General features: G+C 46.0%; 1 protein-coding gene and 1 non-coding gene across 32 annotated transcripts in view; both read left to right on the top strand.

Moving 5' to 3' along the window:
- The window catches only part of UBAP2L (ubiquitin associated protein 2 like), a 40,478-nt gene that overhangs the window by 10,538 nt on the left and 7,543 nt on the right, over positions 1-22,397 (top strand). For 16 of the 31 annotated variants that reach the window (XM_040452813.1, XM_040452809.1, XM_040452812.1 and 13 more), the window contains exons 6-24: positions 301-396; positions 804-849; positions 1,251-1,363; positions 5,625-5,677; positions 7,254-7,339; positions 9,652-9,823; positions 12,780-12,978; positions 13,569-13,846; positions 14,005-14,177; positions 15,634-15,823; positions 16,533-16,587; positions 17,203-17,377; positions 17,696-17,768; positions 18,742-18,937; positions 19,018-19,106; positions 20,056-20,109; positions 20,696-20,777; positions 21,511-21,728; positions 22,181-22,286. In XM_040452813.1, the coding sequence (XP_040308747.1) occupies positions 301-396; positions 804-849; positions 1,251-1,363; positions 5,625-5,677; positions 7,254-7,339; positions 9,652-9,823; positions 12,780-12,978; positions 13,569-13,846; positions 14,005-14,177; positions 15,634-15,823; positions 16,533-16,587; positions 17,203-17,377; positions 17,696-17,768; positions 18,742-18,937; positions 19,018-19,106; positions 20,056-20,109; positions 20,696-20,777; positions 21,511-21,728; positions 22,181-22,286 (2,454 nt within the window). Of the gene's footprint in view, positions 1-300; positions 397-803; positions 850-1,250; positions 1,364-3,408; positions 3,484-5,624; positions 5,678-7,253; positions 7,340-9,651; positions 9,824-12,779; positions 12,979-13,568; positions 13,847-14,004; positions 14,178-15,633; positions 15,824-16,532; positions 16,588-17,202; positions 17,378-17,695; positions 17,769-18,741; positions 18,938-19,017; positions 19,107-20,055; positions 20,110-20,695; positions 20,778-21,510; positions 21,729-22,180; positions 22,287-22,397 lie in introns of all 31 variants that reach the window. The other 15 variants (XM_040452802.1, XM_040452796.1, XM_040452798.1 and 12 more) reach the window with 2 other exon arrangements.
- On the top strand, positions 20,498-20,633 carry LOC121015716 (small nucleolar RNA SNORA58). The gene has a single exon (XR_005783939.1). It is a non-coding gene; the product is annotated as a small nucleolar RNA SNORA58 (small nucleolar RNA).

The following is a 22,397-nucleotide window of genomic DNA, read 5'->3' as shown; positions in this document are numbered from 1 at the left end:
CATCCTTCTGATTTTTTTCTTGCCACCATTTATTCTGAGACCTTGGTATCTCTTACATGTAGCGTTTTCTAGCTACAGCTACCAGTTTGGCATGAAATTACCTTGCAGTCATTTATAAAGTTGTCTGACTTCTAGCTCTCTGTTGTGGCTCATCACCTTTCCCCTGGTAACCATCATGTCCCATCCTTCCATCTCATTATCTCCTCTTGGTTTTGTCTCCCCACCACCATCTGTATGTGCCACTTACATATTTACATAAATTCCATTGACTCTGTTTTGGCTATCTGTTTTTAATTTTAGTTCGGGGTCAGGAAAACGGATTAGATGGCACTAAGAGTGGAGGACCTTCTGGAAGAGGCACTGAACGAGGCAGAAGAGGACGTGGCAGAGGCAGAGGTGATCAGTTTCTTAGGGGGTTGGATATTGGGGGCAGGGTATTCTTATTAGTTCTGTAGGGGTCGTCTTTATTTGAAAACAAATTCACATGACATCTCATTACCTAAATTGTTGAGAAATCATGCAAATTTTAGAGGTTGCTGAGTGAGCAGTGGGAAAGAAGGTAGGTGTCGTTTATGTTAATGTATTTGCTTAAGGACCCAGAAGCTTGGTCAGCAAAGGAACAATCTGTCAATAGTAGTGATTGCCTACTGTGTTATATTAACTATACTACAGAGTGAAAGAAAGAACATCTAATAATATCAACCACTTACTATTCCAGAGTTGCCTCAATTGGCAAGGTACTTTTTATATCAACTTTTAAAATATTTCTCCCTTCCTCTCTTTGTGTCTTTTTTTCCTTTAAGGTGGCTCTGGTAGACGGGGAGGAAGGTTTTCTGCTCAAGGAATGGGGTAAGTTTCATTGATTTGATGTCACAGTCTTTAAATTTTTTCCCCCTAATCATTACCATAATATCCTAGAGCGGCTAGTGTCCTGATACCCTGAGGATAATGTGCAGCCTTAACCAAAATGTGATCAGAAAGATTTCTAGACCACTTAATCAGATGAGTGTGTAGATGTAGTGCTGGAGATAAGCATTTACTACTTGGATCACCTCTAGCTCATAACTTCATTTGAATGCATGTATCTGCTGTTTTCCAAAATTCAGTGTGGATTTTATTATGATTATAGATGTCCTAACCCAAAATAGGTAGTAGACATAAATTGAGATTATTCCATGGGATTGTTCATTTTTGCTGGTGCTGCTTGGAGGTCACAGACTCTTTTAAGCTATTTTTCCTCACACCCTCAGAACCTTTAACCCAGCTGATTATGCAGAACCGGCCAATACCGATGACAACTATGGCAATAATAGCGGGAATACGTGGAACAACACTGGCCACTTCGAACCAGATGATGGGACGAGTGAGTGACTGCTTATTGTTTCTGGTCTTTAAAAACCTAAGGAAATAACTATTTTGAGGTTATGGTCATATTAGAAAGTGGAGGAATAGTTTTTGGTGCAGAGATAAGGGGGGAAGGGATGGTGATCGAAATACTGTGTGTTCTCCTTGCTGACTGTGTGCCTGTGGGCACTTTACACGTGCTGGTTCTCTTGGTCTTCATCACTTACCTGTGAAATTGACACTGTTCGTCATCTCCACATGCCAAACCTTACACTCAAAGGGTGGTCATGAAATTGCTAGTATTTGAACTCAGAATTGTTTGACCCTAAGAGCCCATGCTCTTTCTGTTACACCGTGTGGCTGCCATTAGCTCCAGGTGCGTTTCCTAGTGTTTCTGTTAGGGTTTCTAGCTTTGCCTTTTGAAAAAGTATTCTTTTTTTTTTTTTTTTTTTTTAATTTTTTTTTTCAACTTTTTTTTATTTATTTATGGGACAGACAGAGACAGAGCATGAACGGGGGAGGGGCAGAGAGAGGGAGACACAGAATCGGAAACAGGCTCCAGGCTCTGAGCCATCAGCCCAGAGCCTGACGCGGGGCTCGAACTCACGGACCGTGAGATCGTGACCTGGCTGAAGTCGGACGCTTAACCGACTGCGCCACCCAGGCGCCCCTGAAAAAGTATTCTTAATTAATTAATTAGTTAATTATGTCACCACTTGTAGAGATGAACAAGGCCCGGAATCAAAGCCCACTGTCAGTTTGTTTTCTGGCACTGAGATAATACCTTTTTTACCTTCATTTTTGGAAAAATCTCAGTATCTGGGCAAGAAGGAAGCTGCAGCTTTCTAGCTGTTTATTGAATAGTTTTCTGGGTGTGGAAGAATATTATGGGATTTGAATAAGGTTGCTTTTTTGGTTAGCTGACTTTTGGTGTTTGTGTCTGAGTAGGCTATATATATTTAAGGGTATGTTAGGCTTGTGGGACAGACAACCCACAGTGTGTTTGGGAATGAAAGATACTTTTACCCCTTTAAGTAAGAACAGTCCCTGGGCTGCGGAGTATTGTATTGTTACAAGATCCCCTGCTTCTTTGTGGCTGAGCCAGCACAGGAAGAACTTGAGACTGTTTTCCCTTATAAAGGGGGGAATGAGTTAATAGTAGAGTGTGAATTCAGCTTTTTAACCCCTTATCTATTTATTTACTTTGCCCCTTTTCAAAGATCATTGATGTTTCTCTCTCTCTTTAGGAGGGTCTCTGGCACAAACAGTTCATCTATTGCCCACAAGACGTTATACCTCAGGTCCTGAATGTTATGTGCTTTTAATTTACCAGCTATTTTACAAATCCGTTTTAAATACAGTTATCCCATTGATGGAGGCTGAAGTTGAGTTATTGACAAGATGGAAATCTGTTTTAATTCCCAGACCATTTGGCTATGAACTGTCTTTTTGTTATTTTAGGAGGTATAACGCCACTCTTGATGGCTTGTAGAGGCAGTGTGGTAGCAGTCTGAATACCAGAAGTGACTGCTTTTGAGCACTAGTTTTTGGGTATTTGGCTTTTTTCTCATTGGCAGAAAAGAAAATAGACATTAAGGGATTTGCTTTCAGTTGTGGATAGAAAATCAGGCATGGAGTCCCAGTCCTAGATTGCAAGCCTTAGCTGTTTTCAGCAAGGATCTGGTTTGGAAAGCAAGGAAGGATGAGGTGTGTGTTTATTTATACTGAAGAGAGAATAGCAGATTTGGGAGGTTAGAATCCGAAATTGGATTTGTGGCTGAATGAAAAGCTGTCTGATGCTGATCTCGTCTTGTGCGTGTGAACGTGTTGTGTGTAGCTTCATGCGTTCCTGCTGTTGTTAATTTCACAATATGAAGTGACATTCATGCATGATCTCTTTTTGTGTTTTCATGATAGCAAACTTCAAATTCCCTTTTTTATTTAAAAAGAAATTGAAACCTACCCTTAAAATATCCACAGGTACAGTGGGAATTGTTTTGGGGCAAATGTTCTCATTCAGAAGCAAAATTTCACTGCTTGTGTTTTTTTTCTTTTTTGTTTCAGGACTTGATTTCAGTGGGGTTGAGGGGTCAAATTATCCCCGAAAATTTGAGACTGCTCCTGGTATGATACATCCAGGTGCCTAACTACCCCGGATATTTTTATAGATTTTTATGAATTGGAATATCTGTGGATATGTCATTTTTCTGTTTCCCTGCTTTTTTTGTTTTCTTTTTCTGCCTTTTTTTCTCATATTCTGTGCCTGTTTTTTCTTAAAAATTTTTGATCATTTAATGACTATTTAACATTTACATTGACTGCTTTCTGCTGACAGAATGGAAACCCTTACCTATCGCTCAGAGCCTTAGCACTCCTACTGTTCTTTCGTGCCTTTTCAGTACAGCCTTCTTGGCCATGACTGTGCATCTTGTCTTGGATCAAGTAGGCATCTGCATTCTTCCTTTGCGTCTTAGACTAGTCACGAGAGTGCAGGAGAACATTGCTGCCTTGACAGAGAGCCCGTCAATAGGAGATAACTTCTCAGGTCACTTCCAACTCCAGGATTATGTATATGTGTTAACCCAGATCTTGGGTTCCATTTATCCAAGGCAGGTTGGATGTCAACGGAGAGGAAGAGTAGTGTCACCAAAGAGGGAGAGAAGAATATGGTTTGTAATTTGTCTGAACTGAAATTGGACTTTAGTGTGATTTGGAGAACGTTGCCATTATTAAGTGGTTCGGAATTTCCCTTGTGCGGTTATAAGTGGTCCTGGAAGAAGCATTATAATGACTGTCTTTTTCTTTATGAAATAGGGTTCTAAAGATTTTATTTTTAAGAAATCTCCACACCCAATGTAGGGCTTTGAACTCAATCCTGAGATGAGGAATCTCATGTTGTACTGACTGAGCCTACCAGGGGCCCCTAGAAGAATTTCATATGGGAATATAGGTATTAGAATATTTCTCTTCGGTGACAGTGAATATCTGAATGCCAGATTTTCATTCTTTTTTCTTTTTCTTAAAATTTTTTAATGTTTATTTCTGAGAGAGGGAGAGTGTGCATGAGCAAGTGTGGGAGGGGCAGAAAGAGGGAGACAGAACCTGAAACAGGCTCCAGGCTCCGAGCCATCAGCACAGAGCCTGATGAGGGGCTCAAACTTGTGAACTGCGAGATCATGACCTGAGCCGAAATCGGACTCCCAACCCACTGAGCCACCCAGGAGCCCCAGACTGTAATTCTTAAAAGAAGTTTTCTCCATTTGGAGAGAAGGCTTGAAGAATTGATCAACATGTACTGTTGTTTTAGAGAAGAAAATAAGGAGTGTTCTTGTCCTTTGCAGTAGTCAGGTGTTACTTCTTACTGTGGTCCTTCAGCTGAAGGGAAGAATCCTGCTTCTCGTAGAACAGTTTCCTTTTCTGAGGATATACGTACACATGAAGCAAAACAAGGGGAGTGTGGAAGGTGGTTTTACTGCTGATGGAACTTTCCTATAGAAACCATCCTGACTTTGTTATGACCAACACGGGGCGAGTATACGACTGCGTTGTCTGCGCTGTGCCCTTGGCAGGTTAGAGGTCACGTTCTGTAGGATTAGGACTAGGATAATAACAGACATGTTTGCTTTTTCAGTTTTGTCCAATGTCTTCTGAAAAGGCGTGGAAAAGAACAGACTCATGAGGGTTTCTTACGGTTTGACCAGTGAGATCGATACACTTGACTTCTGCTGAATATGCATTTTTACATTGAGTTCTGATAGCAGTAGTTGTCAGTGCCCGCAGTTTGGAAGCCTGTCTTCCGCTGCCCTTCCACTGCCACATGGCAGCCATTCGTGTTCCCCCCCGTCACCGCCACTCTCTCTCTGCCCATCGTGCTGTCTCCTACCAGGTGAGAAGGCGTAGTGTACGTTCTGGTGTAAATTGGCTGCTGCTGTCACTTGAGTTGACCACTAAGGCAGAGGGCTTGAGGGGTCTTTTAAGAGGTTGCCTGGAGCATTGGACCTGTTGCCCCTCGCTCCCCCATTCCCCACTATCTCTGCTGTTAAAGCTGTGTAACAAAGCCTGGAAGTAGGTGTGAAGTCATAATCTTATGAAAAACCCTGGTCTTCTGACGTATCCCTTTCTAAATAGTCTTTTCCTCCCCCCTGGAACCTAGGAATCTCTTCTGATTACTAAAATCTGGTTACTCTTTCGGCTGCCGGAACTATTTTAATACATTAGTGTTTTTGCACATGCTGGGTACTGGCACTTAAGTTACTTCACTGTTTTTCCTTTATTGCCAGGTGCGTGGAGGACCGCGGCAGAGGAGTGGGGGACTGAAGACTGGAATGAAGACGTAGGTATTCCTGGGTCACTCCTCACTAGTGCTTTCTATCCCTTAGTGGTGTTTAGGGATAGAAAATGGGTATATTTCTACCCCTTCAAAATTCACCCTTAAGATTCTGACCCAAAACTTTTACATCCAAAATAGTGTTCTGAGCCAGAACATTTCACATATGTTATATGAAGGAGACTGGGCATGAACAGAACTCTATGGAACCAGACTATGGAAAGGGCAAGTGCACCTGTGTAAGTCCAATATCTGATTGTCGGATTTATCCCAGCAAGAGATGGTGGTTGGGTAGAGCACCAGAAATGGAGTTAGGCAGGTAGTGCCTTGAGTAACAGCTGCTGGTGGCCCATGACTTCTCTTGAGCCAGTTCGGCTATTTAGTTCCTATTCGGGCACTGGTGTTTGGTCCTGTGATTGGCTTAGAGGTGGGTGCGAAGTGAGAGAGTACCGCGTCCTCGAATTCACAATCTGGTTGGTTCTGAAGCCCAGCTTCATAGTTGAGATGAAAGTATAGATCTTCCAGCGTGACTCAACGTGGACAGCTCAGTCATGGGTGTCACAGAGGTGGCACATAAGCCAGCACTCTGAGCTCAGTGGAGTAGCACTTGAGTAAAAGAATTCTGCTCGTTCTTGGTCACAGTCAGGATTTTGTTGTGAATTGTAGTTTTCAGTGATCATGGATTAAATCCTGTTTTAACATTTTTTCAGTCTGCTTTCTATACTTATATATATTTAGGCAAGGCAGCTTTTATGGTGACATGGTGACCAAACTTTGGGTTTGCCAGACCTGAGTGTTTAAAATTTCAGATGCATCAGCATTAGAGGATGATTTCTTTTCTGTTGTAACTGAGCAGCTAGACTGCCTCCTGAATACTTTCTAGGATTTGGTTTGGTCTGTTTAAGCAACTTTCAGAGAATGATATATTTGGGGAAGTGGATTCCCTATTTTTGGAGAAGAGATTTTAGTCAAAAAGTGAAAACAAAACCAAAGCAGGTTTTGAATGGTGGAATGAGTTATTCCCTACAATTGTTTACCTAATTTTAGGGTCTTAGAATGCAAAGGGTAGGTGTAATAAAGTCACTATTAAGGCAAAAATTGCATATAGTTGAAATCATCCCTACAGAGACCCTAATTCACCAGCACTTGGGTCCTTACTGCTCAAAAGCCAGGAATGAATTTCTTTCATTTTGTCTTTGTCTTGGCCGTAACCTTTCTTTCTTTGAGAGGAGCAGTGGAAGATAAAGTTTGGTTTGGGTAAGGGTGTGAGTTGGGAACTCTAATGGGAAAGTATAAAAGGGCTTTCTCTCTTTTTTGTAGCATGTGTATTCAGTTTTCTGTAAGTTCAGTGTGCATATCATGTGACTCCCATTGTATTTCATAGGGTTTCTTGATTTTACACTTTTGATAACGTCATATCTAGAAGGGTAATGGAGGTCAGTCCATGTAGGTTCCTCCGGCTAGGTGGTTTTCTCTTCTGAGCGTTTTCCCTTTTCCTTGGTGTTAAGTTCCCCTTACCTGAGCCAGGTTTCTGACTGTAGTCCACTTAACACCAGAAGTGACTAATCCTTCTGTTTTCCAGCTTTCTGAGACCAAGATCTTCACTGCCTCTAATGTGTCTTCAGTGCCTCTGCCTGCGGAGAATGTGACAATCACTGCTGGTCAGAGGCAAGTGTGTGGTAAAGTTCAGTGTCCTTTCCCAAATGGGCCTGGTGAGAAGGGGCTGTAAGGAAGAGCAGCAGTGGGCCTTCTCGAGCTCCCATGGTGCTGGCAGTAACGGGAAGCAAGCATGTGAGGCTGATCGGGTTATAAGAGTTGGTCTACTGAATGGGAGTCCATATTTTACAATTTTAAAGATGATTCTTTCCAAAATAGCCCCTTTAATTATATAGGTCAACCTGAATTAAAACTTAGCACGATTGAGCTTGTCTGGTAGTAAGGTAAAGTTAAACATGGGAATGTTTTCATTTATTTCAGTTTGCAGAACTGTTCAGTAGCTGCTTCTCTTGCTTTATAATAATGATCTTTGTCTGCCAAGCCTACTGAGTAAAACGGTCATTTTTCCCCTAGGATCTGGCTAATGAATTTTTTAGAACTTGAACCTTAGTTATTGGGGTTAGTAGAGGGAGGTACACTTACTAGGAATATTTTTATTCCCAGAAAGCCTCTTGGATTATTTCTAGACCTGGGTATGATAGCTGATAACTCAGAAGCCCGAAGCGTGCTAGGAATAGGACATTAGGGGCATCAGAGGCGATGTGTGTTGTTTTTCTGACACCAGTATCTCATTTTACTGACATCAGTCCTTCAATTCTCTGAACACCAACAAAGTATTTAGTAATTCAGTTCAGTTCTGCCACTTGCCAGAGTTAGCACAGACCCTGATTGATGCCTCCATCCCAGAAGACTGCCCTTGCTTCCGAGGTGTGAGGTCCACTGCAGTTGAGTGCCCAGGCTGCCCACACCCTTCTGCCTGGCTGACTGCAGATTTGGGGATTCTCACAGCCTACCCCACCCCTCACCCCCTGCTTAGGTTCAGAAATCTGCTATAATGACTCGGAACCCAGGGAAGAGTTACTTGCCATAACTGGTTTGTTATAACCAGTACTCAGGTACAGTGGCCAGTTGGAAGAGATGCACACACGGGGCAGGGGGTGGGGTGCCTTCCCAGTACATTCATCAACATTCAGTGCATCCACTAACCCAGAAGCTCACTGAATCTCCCTGTTCTAGAGTTGTTGTTGTTTTTTTTTTAATTTTTTTTTTTCTTTCAACGTTTGTATTTATTTTTGGGACAGAGAGAGACGGAGCATGAACGGGGGAGGGGCAGAGAGAGAGGGAGACACAGAATCGGAAACAGGCTCCAGGCTCTGAGCCGTCAGCCCAGAGCCCGACACGGGGCTCGAACTCACGGACCGCGAGATCGTGACCTGGCTGAAGTCGGACGCTTAACCGACTGCGCCACCCAGGCGCCCCATCCTGTTCTAGAGTTTTAATCAAAGTTTCATTACTTAGATAGGCCTGATTGACTAAGCCATTGGCTGTCGAAGGCAGTCTCCAAGCTCGTTCTGATTCTAGAAGTGGGTAAAGAGAGAGTGCTGGGGCTGAAAGTTCTAACCCTCTAATCCCATTGCTGGTATTCCTGGTGGCAGCCCACTTCCTGCAGCTGTGGGGGGGTTGGGGCTCCCACCCTGAGTAACCTCGTTAGTGTGGACTTTGGTTGAAAGAGGCTCATTATGAATAACAAGAGACACTTAGGAAATTTTAAGGGTTTTAGGAGCTCTGTGCTGAGAACTAGAGGCAAAGCGGAACTATACGTGTGCTCCTTTTAGACCACAGGTGACTTGGGAAGTTCTATGGAAGTTGGGGGGTCAATTCCAAAGATACTTGAAGGTGCCGGCGCTCTGGCAAGTTTTTGTGTATTAGGTATTGGTAATGGCAGGTATTCATTATTAAAATATTCATGGGGCGCCTGGGTGTCTCAGTCGGTTGAGCGTCCGACTTCGGCTCAGGTCACGATCTCACGGTCCGTGAGTTCGAGCCCCGCGTCGGGCTCTGGGCTGATGGCTCGGAGCCTGGAGCCTGCTTCCGATTCTGTGTCTCCCTCTCTCTCTGACCCTCCCCCGTTCATGCTCTGTCTCTGTCTCAAAAAGAAATAAACGTTAAAAAAAAAAAAATTTTTCATTAAAAATTTTGTAAATTTTGGCCCAAATGTGAAGCTGTTGCATTAAAACTAACATTTGCTATTCCATTAAATTAATGTAACTAAATTGAAATATTTAACATTCTGGTTGACAGTGCCATTAGAACACAGCTAGATCCTGTAGTGGTTCTTACACATCATTTATTTTGGTCAATTAAGCATTTCTGGTCTTTGTGTTTTTGATGAGTGACTTTATTTTGATCTGACCATACTCTGGGAGTTGGGAATGCTAGAATGTTCTGTCATTATTCATGAGTATATTCTGTCTCTCCACTAGAATCGACCTTGCTGTTCTGTTGGGGAAGACACCATCTTCAATGGAGAATGATTCCTCTAATCTGGATCCATCTCAGGCTCCTTCTCTTGCGCAGCCTCTGGTGTTCAGTAATTCAAAGCAGAGCGCCATAACACAGCCTGCTTCAGGAAACTCATTCTCTCATCACAGTATGGTAAGTAAGAGACCCAGTGCCCTTTAACTCCAGCACGTACATGGAGTACTCCCTTCCGGTGACAGGTTTGGGGTGGGGTAAAACATCCCCTTTAAGTAGCCTTAAGTAGCCCGCACTAAGTAGCCTTGGTGGTAGGGACACAGAGTTGGGTAGTAGGGTGCTGTGCAGTAGGAGGACTTAGTTTTGGACAGACTGAATCTTCCTTTAAAAGTGAGTCCATATCACTTACCAGACACTCACTGTGCCAAGTGTTAATTTGCTGTTGAAGAGGAAAAAAAATGACATCAGATTTTAATCCTTTTTCAATTCTAGTTAAACTTTGATGGGAAGTTGTAGCACTTGCTTCTTTCTCGATAGCAGCTTCCAAAAACTTGGGGTTTTACTGAATGTTTCTGCTTACTAGCTGCCCCTCCCCTTCTCTGTAGGTGGGGATAAGAGCGCTTGCTCTGCCTGCCATACAGGGCTGTAGGAATATGCAATAAGATTGTGGATAAGGCCACACAAATGGGGGAGCAGCAGTGGTATTAGTTATTAACACCTAGAGTACTTCAGGCATGTGAATTGTTGACTCAGTTAAGAAATTCAAGGTCGTTCGTTAACGACCAAAGCAAAGGAATCATTTAAGGGTCAACAGTGATGCAAGGACCAGTGTTTTTTCTAACAAATCATAAGAAAAACTTTCTCTTTTTTTCTTTTTGCATATAATTTTATTTTTCCAGTAGTAGGATGATAACGATTACTTCATTTTTATTATTTTTTAATGTCTGTTTATTTTGAGAGAAAGTGCACACAAGTGTGCAGGGAGGAGCAGAGAGAGAGGGAGACTCCAAGCAGGCTCCACACTGTCATTGCAGAGCTCAGTGTTGGGCTCGATCCCATGACTTTGAGATCACAACCTGAGCTGCTATCAAGAGTCAGATGCTTGGGCGCCTAGGTGGCTCGCTCAGTTGAGCGTCCAACTCTTGGTTTTGGCTCAGGTCCTGATTGCAGTGTCGTGGGATCAAGCCTCATGTCAGGCTCTGTGCTGAGCATGGAGCCTGCTTAAGATTCTTTCTCCCTCTGCCCCTCTCCCCTGCTTGTGTTTTTTCTCTCTTAAAAAAAAAAAAAAAAGAAAGAAACATTAGAGAACCAATTTTCCCTAAAATTTAATAGATGTAAAACAAAATTTTAATATAAATAACATAGGAGCTCCCTATACACGGACATTACATAGTATGCTGTATCTTTAAAGTTTTGCACTTGTAGAATATCTGATAATCGTTACCATGTGGGATCATCTCCCTGCCATAGTCCTATACTTTTAACTCAACTTCAGGTGTTTGTGTTTTTGTTCGTATAATTTTGTGACATAGACTGAAGTGGGAAAAATGTCTTCCCTTGAGTTGGACTGATTGCTTTCGTTTAAGAGAGCGCTGCTCATTGATGGTGATGAGGAAGGATATGGTTGAATAAGAACCTAAGGGAAACTAGACCGAATCTCCCTGAAGATGTTTTGGAGTAGTCAAGGCCATGTGGTTCATCTGCTGGACTAGGCTGGCGGTCTTACCTAGCAGTAGGGAGTGGGGGAAATCCCCCAAAAGCATAAGGGTAAATTTTGTTTTCTTATTCGTGATTGTCCTATAGAACTTGGATACACACAGAGAAAATGAATCATACGGACTCATTATTTGATTGTGTGGTGCAGAGATGTTGACAGGCCCTTAGCTTTCTTTTCTTTGTCTTGAAGTGAGGCTCCGGTTAGCTCTCCTTGTTACTTTTGAGCTGTTTAGTGGAAGGGGCAAAATGAGCCTTAATGGCTGAACTGAAATTTCATATTAGCCTTCGTATTAATTTAGTAATCAAGTACTGCTTGGAGAGCCTGGGCAGTTAAGTGTCTGACTTCAGCTTAGATCATGACCTCACAGTTCGTCGGTTTGAGCCCCCCACGTTGGGCTCTGTGCTGACAGCTCGGACCCTGGAGCCTGGTTTGGATTCTGTGTCTCCCTCTCTCTCTGCCCCTACCCCATTCACACTCTGTCTCTCTCTCAAAAATAAACAAACATTAAAAAACAGTTTAAAAAAATAATCAGATACTGGTTGATGTAAGCCTTTTTATTTACTTATTTTTGAGAGTGTGCGTGTGCAAGTGAGTGAGGGGCAGAGGGAGAAAGAGAGAAGCAGGGCTCACCCGAAGTAGGGTTTGTGTTTGTCTGAAGTGGGGCTCTTGCTCACCCGACATAGGGCTCGAACTCATGACCCGTGAGATCATGACCTGAGCTGAGGTCAGATGCTTAACAACTGAGCCACCTGGATGCCTGATGTAAACCTTTAAAAGGAAAAAAATTCCGGGGTGCCTGGGTAGCTCAATTGGTTGTGTCCGACTTTTGATTTGGGCTCAGGTCATGTTGTGAGATCGAGCCTTACATTGGGTTCCATGCTGAGTGTGGAGCCTGCTTGGGATTCTCTCTCCCTCTCCCTTTCCCCTGCTGCTCTCTCAAAATAAATAAATAAGCATTTGAAAAAAAAAACTTACAAAAAAATAAAAAAAAATTTTTAAAGGAGGAAAATTCCATCAGTCATTAGATCTTTATACCTGAGGAGAGAGGAAGTAATGGTGTAAGTTTTAATGATGCTTATTAGGTACCATACACATATTAAATGCTTTAATACATTATTTCATCCCCCTACAGCTTTATGCAATACTATTTTCATTTGCTTTCAGGTGAGGAAAATGAAGTACAGAGAAATCACAAATAGGTTTTTCCACAATTACATAGCCAGGATTTGGACCTAGGCAGTCTGACTCCAGAGACTGTGCTCTAATGGACTAGACTGTGTACTCAGTCTGGTGATATTCTTTACTTGTCGGGTCTCTTCTGGCTCCCCCTGTGTCTGAGTGACTTTCCAAGTGTTTCCAAGTGGTGAGCACATCTGCTTGCCGTAGGTCTCTCTCATCCCTCTCTGTGTCGGTCTGCAGGTGAGCATGTTGGGGAAAGGGTTTGGCGATGTCGGCGAAGCCAAAGGTGGCAGCACCACGGGCTCTCAGTTCTTGGAGCAGTTCAAGACTGCTCAGGCCCTGGCCCAGCTGGCGGCACAGCATTCTCAGCCTGGAACCACCGCCACCTCCTCTTGGGACATGGGCTCCGCCTCACAGTCTCCATCGCTGGTGCAGTACGGTGAGAAGGGTGGAAAGTGACGTGTTGGAACATTACCACCAGGAGCTTGCAGGAGTCAGGGGTGGAGAATGTTTCTTGAAGTCAGGAGAAGGACAGCCACCTGGCTAGTTTCCCATGACTGATACCCTCTAGTCACACAGGCTGAGTTCAGAAAGCTAGGAAGTAGTAAAAAGTTTGAGGCTCGGTGTCTCTTTAACCGAGTTTAGACATTTACATCGTAGTTGCAGTCTTCTGTTGACCACGGAGTGTTTGGACTCTCCCTAGATTGGTCTTCAGTGTTTGAAAAAACGTTGTCTTAGGAGGTTTGTGGGCTTGGCATTATGTAGGACCTTCCGCTCTAAACATGGACAGTTTGTAGGTTCCTGTCTTACACAAGCAGGCTAATAGTGCTGATTTGATTAGGCTGTACTTAGAACAGATACGATGTGTGATTGTCACTTTTAGAAGTGAGAGTGAGTCCTAGATGAGGACTTGTTTATGTGACGTACTGATTCTCGAGGGCCTTGTTTATGGCTCGAGAGAGAATAATAGCGTTTCACTGACGTTCATCAGCATCCCTGACCCCATACATACCGGGACTCTCCGTGCAGATTTGAAGAACCCGGACGATTCCACAGTACACAGCCCCTTCAGCAAACGCCAGGCTTTCACGCCGTCTTCAGCCATGATGGAGGTGTTCCTTCAGGAGAAGCCGCCCACGGTGGCCACCTCCACCGCTGCACCTCCACCGCCCTCTTCTCCTCTGCCGAGCAAATCCACCTCGGCCCCACAGATGTCTCCCGGGTCTTCAGATAACCAGTCCTCCAGCCCTCAGCCGGCTCAGCAGAAATTGAAACAGCAGAAGAAAAAGGCCTCCTTGACTTCTAAGGTACTTGAACTTTGTGATGGGTGTCATTTTAGGGCAAAGGGGATGCGGGATTTGGGAATCAAGATCGTGAGGGGATAGTTTGCAAATTTGAAACAGGTTTTTTTTTTTTATCAGTCTTATAGTAAGATTGTAATAAAACCATTACCTTCTCGTTACAGATTCCTGCTCTGGCTGTGGAGATGCCTGGCTCAGCAGATATCTCAGGGCTAAACCTGCAGTTTGGGGCATTGCAGTTTGGGTCAGAGCCTGTCCTTTCTGATTACGAGTCCACCCCCACCACGAGCGCCTCTTCAAGCCAGGCTCCAAGTAGCCTCTATACCAGCACAGCCAGGTAGAGGGGAAACCTCAATCAAGACTTTTTTTGTCAGGCTTTTACCACTTTTTCTGTCTCTTGCCGATTCCTAGAACTCCAAAGAGGCCCAAGCCTCTGATTGAAGGAAAAGTAGCTGATTGTAGCATTTTGTTAAGCATTTCAAAATACTGTTACTAAGATTATCTGTAACACTAAACAGATGGAAATATACCTCTTGCATACTTCTGGAGTGTCCACGCCTAGTTCTTGTTTTTTGTTTTTTTGGTTTTTTAACAGAAGCATCCACCACTTTGTTTTTGTTTTTAAGTTTTTATTAGAGAGAGCACATGTCCGTGTGCTATTCCTTGGTTGGGGGGTGGGGGGGCTGGGGGGCAGGGCAGGGAAAGAGAAAAATTCGAAGCAGGCTCCACGCTGGAACTCTTGAACCATGAGATCATGACCTGAGCCAAAATCAAGAGTCGGACGCACAACTGGCTGAGCCTCCCAGGCATCCCCACGCCCAGTTCTTAAGAGGTGTGTATAGCACCTCTAACAGGAGGACCTTGGCATCTGGCTAAAAATGCTTTTGACATCTTTGGTCCTTTGGTGTGGGCCTTATGCATATGAAGGGTAGGACTCTGGCCTCCTAAGAAAGAGGTAGTAGCATCAATAGATGACACAAGTAAAAAAGAGCCTTTCCTACCTTCTCTGGTAAGTGTCACGAAGGGCCAACGTAAGCAATAGAAAACCCTGGAGGATGGGGCACCTGGGCAGCTCGGTCAGTTGAGCATCCGACTCTTCATTTCGGCTCAGGTCATGTTCTCACGATTGGTGAAGTCAAGCCCCTCGTCAGCTGACAGCGCGCAGCCTGCTTGGGATTCTCTCTCCCTCTCTTTCTGCCCACACCGCCCCTGCCTTGTGTGCACGTGTGCTCTCTCTCTTTTAAAATAAATAAATATTTAAAGAAAAAGTTCTGGCAGAGTTTAAGGGACTAGGCTACTTTCTTCAGTCCCTTGAATTTAAAAATATAAGCATCAGGCCCTTGCCTAATCTATTGGATTATAATTGCCGTTAAGTCATGTGAATATTTTCATAGATTTTCTCAGAGTTTCTACCCAGTACCTTATATTTAATAGGGTTTCTGACAGAGCCAGGAACTCAGAATTCCTTAAAATGAATGTGAGAAACAGAGGACTTTCCCTGTGCTTAGGGTTCATGTTAGGATATATCAGGAGGATCAAAAAAGTCTATCCTTTCTGCTTTTGCCTCTTTCTCTTAAGACAGAATGTGGGCGAGCAGTTTGAGTTCAGACCCCTGACTCTGTAGGATGTGGAAATTCCTATTGCTGTCAAGAGAAAATTGTCTTTTATTTGCTGCTGGGAATTTTCCTTTTGATTATAATCAACTTACTCTAGTAGGTCTCCAGCATGTCCTTAGTATCCATGGATCTGTTCTGTTTTGGTTTTCTGAGATTTTCCTTCTGCGCTCCCCACAGTGAATCTTCATCTACAATTTCATCTAACCAGAGTCAGGAGTCCGGTTATCAGAGCGGTCCAATTCAGTCGACAACCTATACCTCCCCAAATAATGCTCAGGGCCCTCTGTATGAACAGAGGTCCACACAGACTCGACGGTACCCCAGCTCCATCTCCTCATCACCCCAAAAGGACCTGACTCAGGCAAAGGTAGTGTGGCTTTGAGAGTCCCTGGGTGCTGTTTAAGACAATATTGGGCAAAGTGTCTCCAGTGTTAGTGTTTCCCTTCTTGACAAATGGTGCTGGGATGCCACAGAAGTACTGACCGAGAAGCTGAAAAAAACACATTTCTGTGGTTGGAGAAATAAAAAAGTTCTTTGCAGCAAGCCTGGAGATTCATAGTCAGAAAACTAAAGCCAGCACTAGAGATTCGTTCTTTGTCGTAGGATCAATGTCAAGTACTTGTTTTCTCTCTCGCGAAGATCTGAGTGCTGGACTTCTGGGTCTGTATCGATAGACACCTTGCCGTGTCTCGGCCCGGGGGGGGGGACAGCATATGCCAGAGGTGCTCTGGAGCGGACTGACAGTCCCGTGCAGCCAGAACAGTGGGTGCTTGGGCTGAACGGTCCTCCTTCCCCAACCTCCCCCAGGGACCCCCAGGCCTTTCCTGTGTCTCTTCTGGGTTTGGGATCTCTTGAGCGGTTCGGGGGCGCTGCCTTCTGTTGCTTTGGGTCACACGGGGTTGGTCTATCTTGTTGCCATTTTAAATTCGTTTTGTTTAGATCGTCTGCATTATGTTAATCCTTTGGTTAGCGTACAGAATGTCTCTGAAAGATTTGTTGGTTGAAGTTAAGCTGAGTCTGTGCTAACTCGACTTTGCACTTGAGTTTGTTTTTTACTCTTCTGTTTTTTGTTCCAGAATGGCTTCAGCTCTGTGCAGGCCACACAGTTACAGACCACGCAATCTGTTGAAGGTGAGGCTTTTTCCTCTATGTTGTAGTGGTTTTCCTCTCCTTTTCATATGTTTGCGTTTCTTCGATCATAGTGGGAAGCACCCTGGCTTCTCTGGTCACAGTCTTCGTGTGGTCCTGCCCTGCTGTTTTCTCTCAGACGTGTCTCAGGGCTCTCTGACTTAGAAGAGTGATGGTACCCTCGGTTCCCTTCACTGGATAAGTGAGATCAGTGCTCTGAAATGTTGGAAATAAGAGAGTCTAGGGGCACCTGGGTGGTTCAATCGGTCAAGTGTCCTGACTTCGGCTCAGGTCATGATCTCACGATTCATTGGTTCAAGCCTCGTGTCAGGCTCTGTGCTAACAGCTCAGAGCCTGGAGCCTGCTTCGGATTCTGTCTCCCTCTCTCTGTGCCCCTCCCACACTCAACGCTTTGTCTTTGTCCATCTCTCTCTCTCTCAAAAATAAATAAGTGTCCAAAAAATTTAAAATAATAAGAGAGTCTATGTAATCACAGTAGTCCCTTATTAAATAACTTTCTCTCTTGTCTCGGGGACGGCCGAGACTGGAGTCGTCTGTTCACTTCTCAGAGACCCTCCCTTTCCGCTGGTGGGATAGATAATTATTCTTTATTTCCAGGTGCTACAGGCTCTGCAGTGAAGTCTGACTCACCTTCCACTTCCGGCATCTCCCCTCTCAGCGAGACGGTGTCCGCAGCCTCCTTGCTGACAGCGGCCAGTCAACACTCATCCCCCCTGGGTGGCTTGAGCCACGGTGAGGAGAGTGCAAATGCTCCCACCACACAACACAGCAGGTGATTCGGGTCACAGGTGGATGTTGGGGTTGGGAGGAGAGGTAGAGTTCTCTGCTTCCGCCCTGTCCCTGCTGCCTGCCAGGGGCCGTGTTAGCGGGCACGACCTGCAAGTTGTGGAGTAGGAGAGAGAGGCCTGTTCTCTCTTCTCAGCAGCCCCACTCGCTGTGTCTGCTCCCCACCCTGGCCGGCCACGGTGCTCCCCCCGGTCTCCGGTCTTCCTGGTCCCATACACTGCCGCACGTCCTCGTCAGTGTTCTTGATGGGAGCTCCAGGTCAGTCACCACAGCACTGTGACTGATGGCTGCCTCTTCTTTGCAGCACGTTATCGACGCAGCAGAACACCCTCTCATCATCCACGTCTTCTGGGCGCACTTCTACATCCACTCTTTTGGTAAGTGTGATGCAGCTGAAAAGGAAGGGCGGTGTTCTTACACTTAGAGGAGTCTAGCGGCGAGACTCCCGAGAAGAGATTCTTGGAAATCCCTTCTTGCGGTGGTGGAGTGATCGTTGATCTGAGGTTGCAGGAATGGACTAAAAGGATGTTGGAAGGCAGGAGAGGCAGAAGAACCTAGAGATACTGCTGAGCTGTGGGCCAATTCTCAAAGCCCTGGACGTGACTCCTGAAGCTTTGCCTTTTTTTATTCCTTCTTAACACTGAGGTGTGCAGGGCTTCATGGCTCTGATAGAGCCTGTGAGGGCCTCTGTACAGCCGTTCTCACTCCGTGGTGGGGGGTATGTTGGACAGGGCTGCTGAAGATAAGCAGGGTCCGGGTATCCTCTGAAAGTTAAGGCCAGAGGAAAGCTTTTGATCCGAGAATTAAGTTCACTATGGTGATTTAGGACAAGCATTTGTGGGGTTAAGCTGAGACGGTGAGGAAGACCCATTTGGGGCAAAGGTGTCTAGTTTGCCAGAAACCCGGGGGAAGAGGAGTGCTCAGGCTTCCCTAGAAGACTCTTTTTTACTCAGGTATACTGTTTCTGGTTTAAGTTCATTAGAACTTGCTGAACTACTGAAGGAGAACGTGGGAGAGAAGGCTAGGCTGTATTTCCCTGACCCGAACTGTTCGCTGGCCAGCCAGCATTGGTTCCTGGCGTGTTTGTCCGCATGTGCTCTGACGGGAGGGCGTGCAGCCGGTGTTGTTAACTAGATCCCTGCCTGACGCCGCGTCTGGGGGAACAGGCAGCCGGAGCAAACTTCGTGATTTCTTCCAACTCCTTTGGTGGAGGACACCCAGGTCTCTCCCTCGGCCGTTTTAATTGGGAGGCTGATGTGCTCTCGCCTGCAGAAGGGGCTGTGCCTCTCTCCTGACCTGTCTCGCTGATCGCTATTTCCTCTTCTCATCCACTGCTCCCCCTTTTTGAAGCACACAAGCGTGGACAGTGAGGCGAACCTCCATTCTTCCTCCAGCACTTTCTCCACCACGTCCAGCACGGTCTCTGCGCCTCCCCCAGTGGTCAGTGTCTCCTCCAGTCTCCACAGCGGCAGCAGCTTAGGCCTCAGCCTCAGCAGCAACTCCACCGTCACAGCCTCGACTCGGAGCTCGGTCGCTACGACCTCAGGTAGAAGGTGGACGGCATTCCTCTGGGATGGAGGAGAGGAGTGATCGTGTGACTGGGTAAAAATGGGATCTCTCTTTTAGGAAAAGCTCCTCCCAACCTCCCTCCTGGGGTCCCGCCGTTGTTGCCTAATCCGTACATCATGGCTCCAGGGCTGTTACACGCCTACCCGGTAAGTGAGGCTGAAGCAGCTTCTGCAAAAGATGAAGACGGTGTGGCTACTCTTTACAGCTCCGGCTTCGGGTGGAAGACTGTAATTAAAATAGAGAATAAATGAGTGGTTGTCGCATGTAAGCAAACCAGTTTTTGATCTTCGTAGTTTGGGGCAAAAATCGTCATTTCTAGAGGGGAAGGACTAAACGGAGGCCACTCCTCCTATTGTATATTTTCTCTGTGTGAAACAAATTCTAGGCTTCGGAAGCTAAAGGCCAGAGTGCCCACCTGGAATCCCTTTCAGTTTCTCAGAGAATTATTTTCTTGGGTAGGATTGAGTCCTTGTCTGTGGGGTTCTCAGCTGGCTGTGACCTGGGAAGAACAGAGCTCCCTGACCTGATCTGGGACTGCTGGAGAGTAGGTGGTTTGACAAGTGGTAGCTTTGTGTCCCGGTGTATCTTCTGTCAAATTCATAGATTTGGTGCCAATTAAGGTAAAGGCTATTTGAAATGTTTAAAAAGACACCCGTTCTGGCCTCTCAAAGTGTCTAAGCGAGCATCATACACAGGAAACGTTCAATAATGGTTTGCACATTTTTTAACAATCAGCATAACGTCTTAGTCCCCATACGTTAGAGAAAACAAGTAAGATGTGAATCCTTTCTGAAAGAGATGAGTCTTAAGCTGTGTATTTGACGGCCGTTCCTACCTGGCTCCTGTTGCCCCACCGCTGCCTCTGGGTCGGATCGGTGGTATGTGGCTCATGGCAAGTTTCGAGACCTTTCATAAACCACCCAGTCTGTACTTCACTTCTTTCTTCCTAAAGGGAACTGCCGGAAGTAACCTATGTTCTGTTCTCCTTAAGAATGAGGATGGATGTTCTGTTGACTGACTTTGTCCCTTGACACCTTGGCTGGCTTCTGTGGTAGCCAATCCCTGTGAACACTGTTACATGCTTGTGTCTTCCAGCCGCAAGTATATGGTTACGATGACTTACAGATGCTTCAGACGAGATTCCCCTTGGTGAGTGTGTGCTTAGGGCAGGAGGAGAGAACGACCTTACAGCCTTGAGGGGGTTGTTTCAGGTGCTCAGTTGATAAGTCCCCCCCATTAGCCCTTTCCCAACCTATACGTCCAGATGCAAACCCTGATTCAAGATCAGGGACTGGGGGAGTGGGTCAGCTCTCAGGTAGCTTTTTTTTTCATCAGTTGTGACCTCTTTAAAGTAAACAAATTTTAACCTTAAAAATAGCTCAGAATACACTAGAGCTCTCTGGATGCTTTTTCTGACACGTCACACACTTTGAATTACAGAAAGAGAATCTATTTCTTGGTAGCAGTGGACTGTTGGGGACGACAGCTAATGGTTTGAGAGCATTATTGTTCCGATGGTCCCGACCTGTTTCCCGGTGGGCACACCCGTAGACCTCGCCTGACTCTGCCCGTGGCCGGGCGAGGGGGACAGTGTGTGCAAGAGTCACGGGGAGTTCTTACCAGCTCCAGCCAGCTCGCTCGCCGGCTGGATAAATGCAGTGCTCCCAACATTCCGCTTCTCACCTTGCGCTGAGCAGATGAGTGGCATCCAGTCTGTGCCCTTTGTCTCTTCTAGGATTACTACAGCATCCCATTTCCCACGCCCACCACACCGCTGACGGGGAGGGACGGTAGCCTGGCCAGCAACCCCTACTCTGGTACGGCTTGGGGGGGGGGGGTTGCAGATGACAGGAGTGTGTGCTGGGACTGGTGGCAAAAACCTGGTTAATGGCGAGCAGGGACCCAGTTCTCACTTTAATGAAGACCTTTGGCGGAAGGTCTGGAACAGATGTGATGAATCCGGGTTGGTAGATTTGGGATGCTACTGAAGACGGACATTTCCTTCTCGTCCTACTTTGTTGTCTCCCGGTGGTTCCAGATGACCCCCTGACAGGCTTCTCTGCCATTCTCCAGTGTTTTCCGGGAAGTGCAGGGGTTGAAATGGCCTTCCTCCGCTTGTCTCTGCTCCTGTTCCCTGCTCACAGCGGCAATCTGGTTGCCTCACTAGGCTGTGATCCTTCTTTTTATGCCTGACCTCTTTGACGTATCATTTCCCTTGACCTGTCCTTGTCTGCTGAGTGCAGCATGGAGTGTTCCTTGTGGAGGGAAAGCGGGAAGGCAGGGAGGGTGGGGCTGAAAATCATGCTTTACTCTGGGAGCCCGTCTCCCACATCGTTGCCCAGGCATTTGACATCAGGCTTGACTAGCACAGTGCAGAGTGTGTGCTCAGCAATGCCAAATGGAGCCAGAGAGAAAATGTAATTCAAAGAATTGACCTTTAACAGTCTTTAATCAAGGTCTTCTGGAGTCCTGGGAAACCAGGAGAAGTAATTGTGCGCTGGGGTCGGGGGTGAAATAGACAGCAGGTATATTTACTCTCTCCTGTCATAGGTGACCTCACGAAGTTCGGCCGCGGGGATGCCTCCTCCCCAGCCCCGGCCACAACCTTGGCCCAACCCCAACAGAACCAGACGCAGACTCACCACACGACGCAGCAGACATTCCTGAACCCGGCGCTGCCTCCTGGCTACAGTTACACCAGCCTGCCATACTACACAGGGGTTCCGGGCCTCCCCAGCACCTTCCAGTATGGGCCTGCTGTGTTCCCTGTGAGTACCTGGGTTTGGCTTCCTTTTGGTGAAGAAGCCCAGCCCCTGGACCCTATCCTAGCTGCCTTCATGGCTAAATGATTTTTTAATAATGGATGAGGATAAACCATTCCCCTCTGTCCTGGGAGAGGTGGGGGCTGGAATTGGAGGTACTGGGATAGAGATGACCTGTTCTTAGAGTTCTCTAAAGAGGGAAGATGATACAGTCCAGCTTTGGACCCTAGACTGTCATTCATTCCCTCCTGCCACTTGGCATTTGCCCTTCCTTCAAACTACCGTTTCTTGACTTCACTGGTAGATTTTCTAAAGCTCCGTAGGGAACCCATTTTACTAAGCAGACTGTGGTCAGCTTGCCTGAAGACCATAGCCGTCTGAGTGCCTAGTTCCTGGGACAGGTTGGTGACGGTTTTCTGTCACTATCTCACCTCCCTTCTGGCCCTGTTGCTCTCCAGGTGGCTCCTACCTCTTCCAAGCAGCATGGTGTGAATGTCAGTGTGAACGCATCAGCCACCCCTTTCCAACAGCCAAGTGGATATGGGTCTCACGGATACAACACTGGTAAGCACCCCTCGACCCCAGCTGTCCGTGGTTTCTGCAGGATGTGACTAAAGGAGTTTTGGGGGAGGAGGATGTGCTTGAGAGAACAGGGTTGGTGAGGTGTGCGTGCTG

Source organism: Herpailurus yagouaroundi, unplaced genomic scaffold, assembly GCF_014898765.1.
Source record: "Herpailurus yagouaroundi ecotype Mexico unplaced genomic scaffold, PumYag 207, whole genome shotgun sequence".
NCBI lineage: Eukaryota > Metazoa > Chordata > Mammalia > Carnivora > Felidae > Herpailurus > Herpailurus yagouaroundi.
Note: the sequence above shows the minus strand (reverse complement) of the source record. Positions and strands in the feature narration are given on the sequence as shown.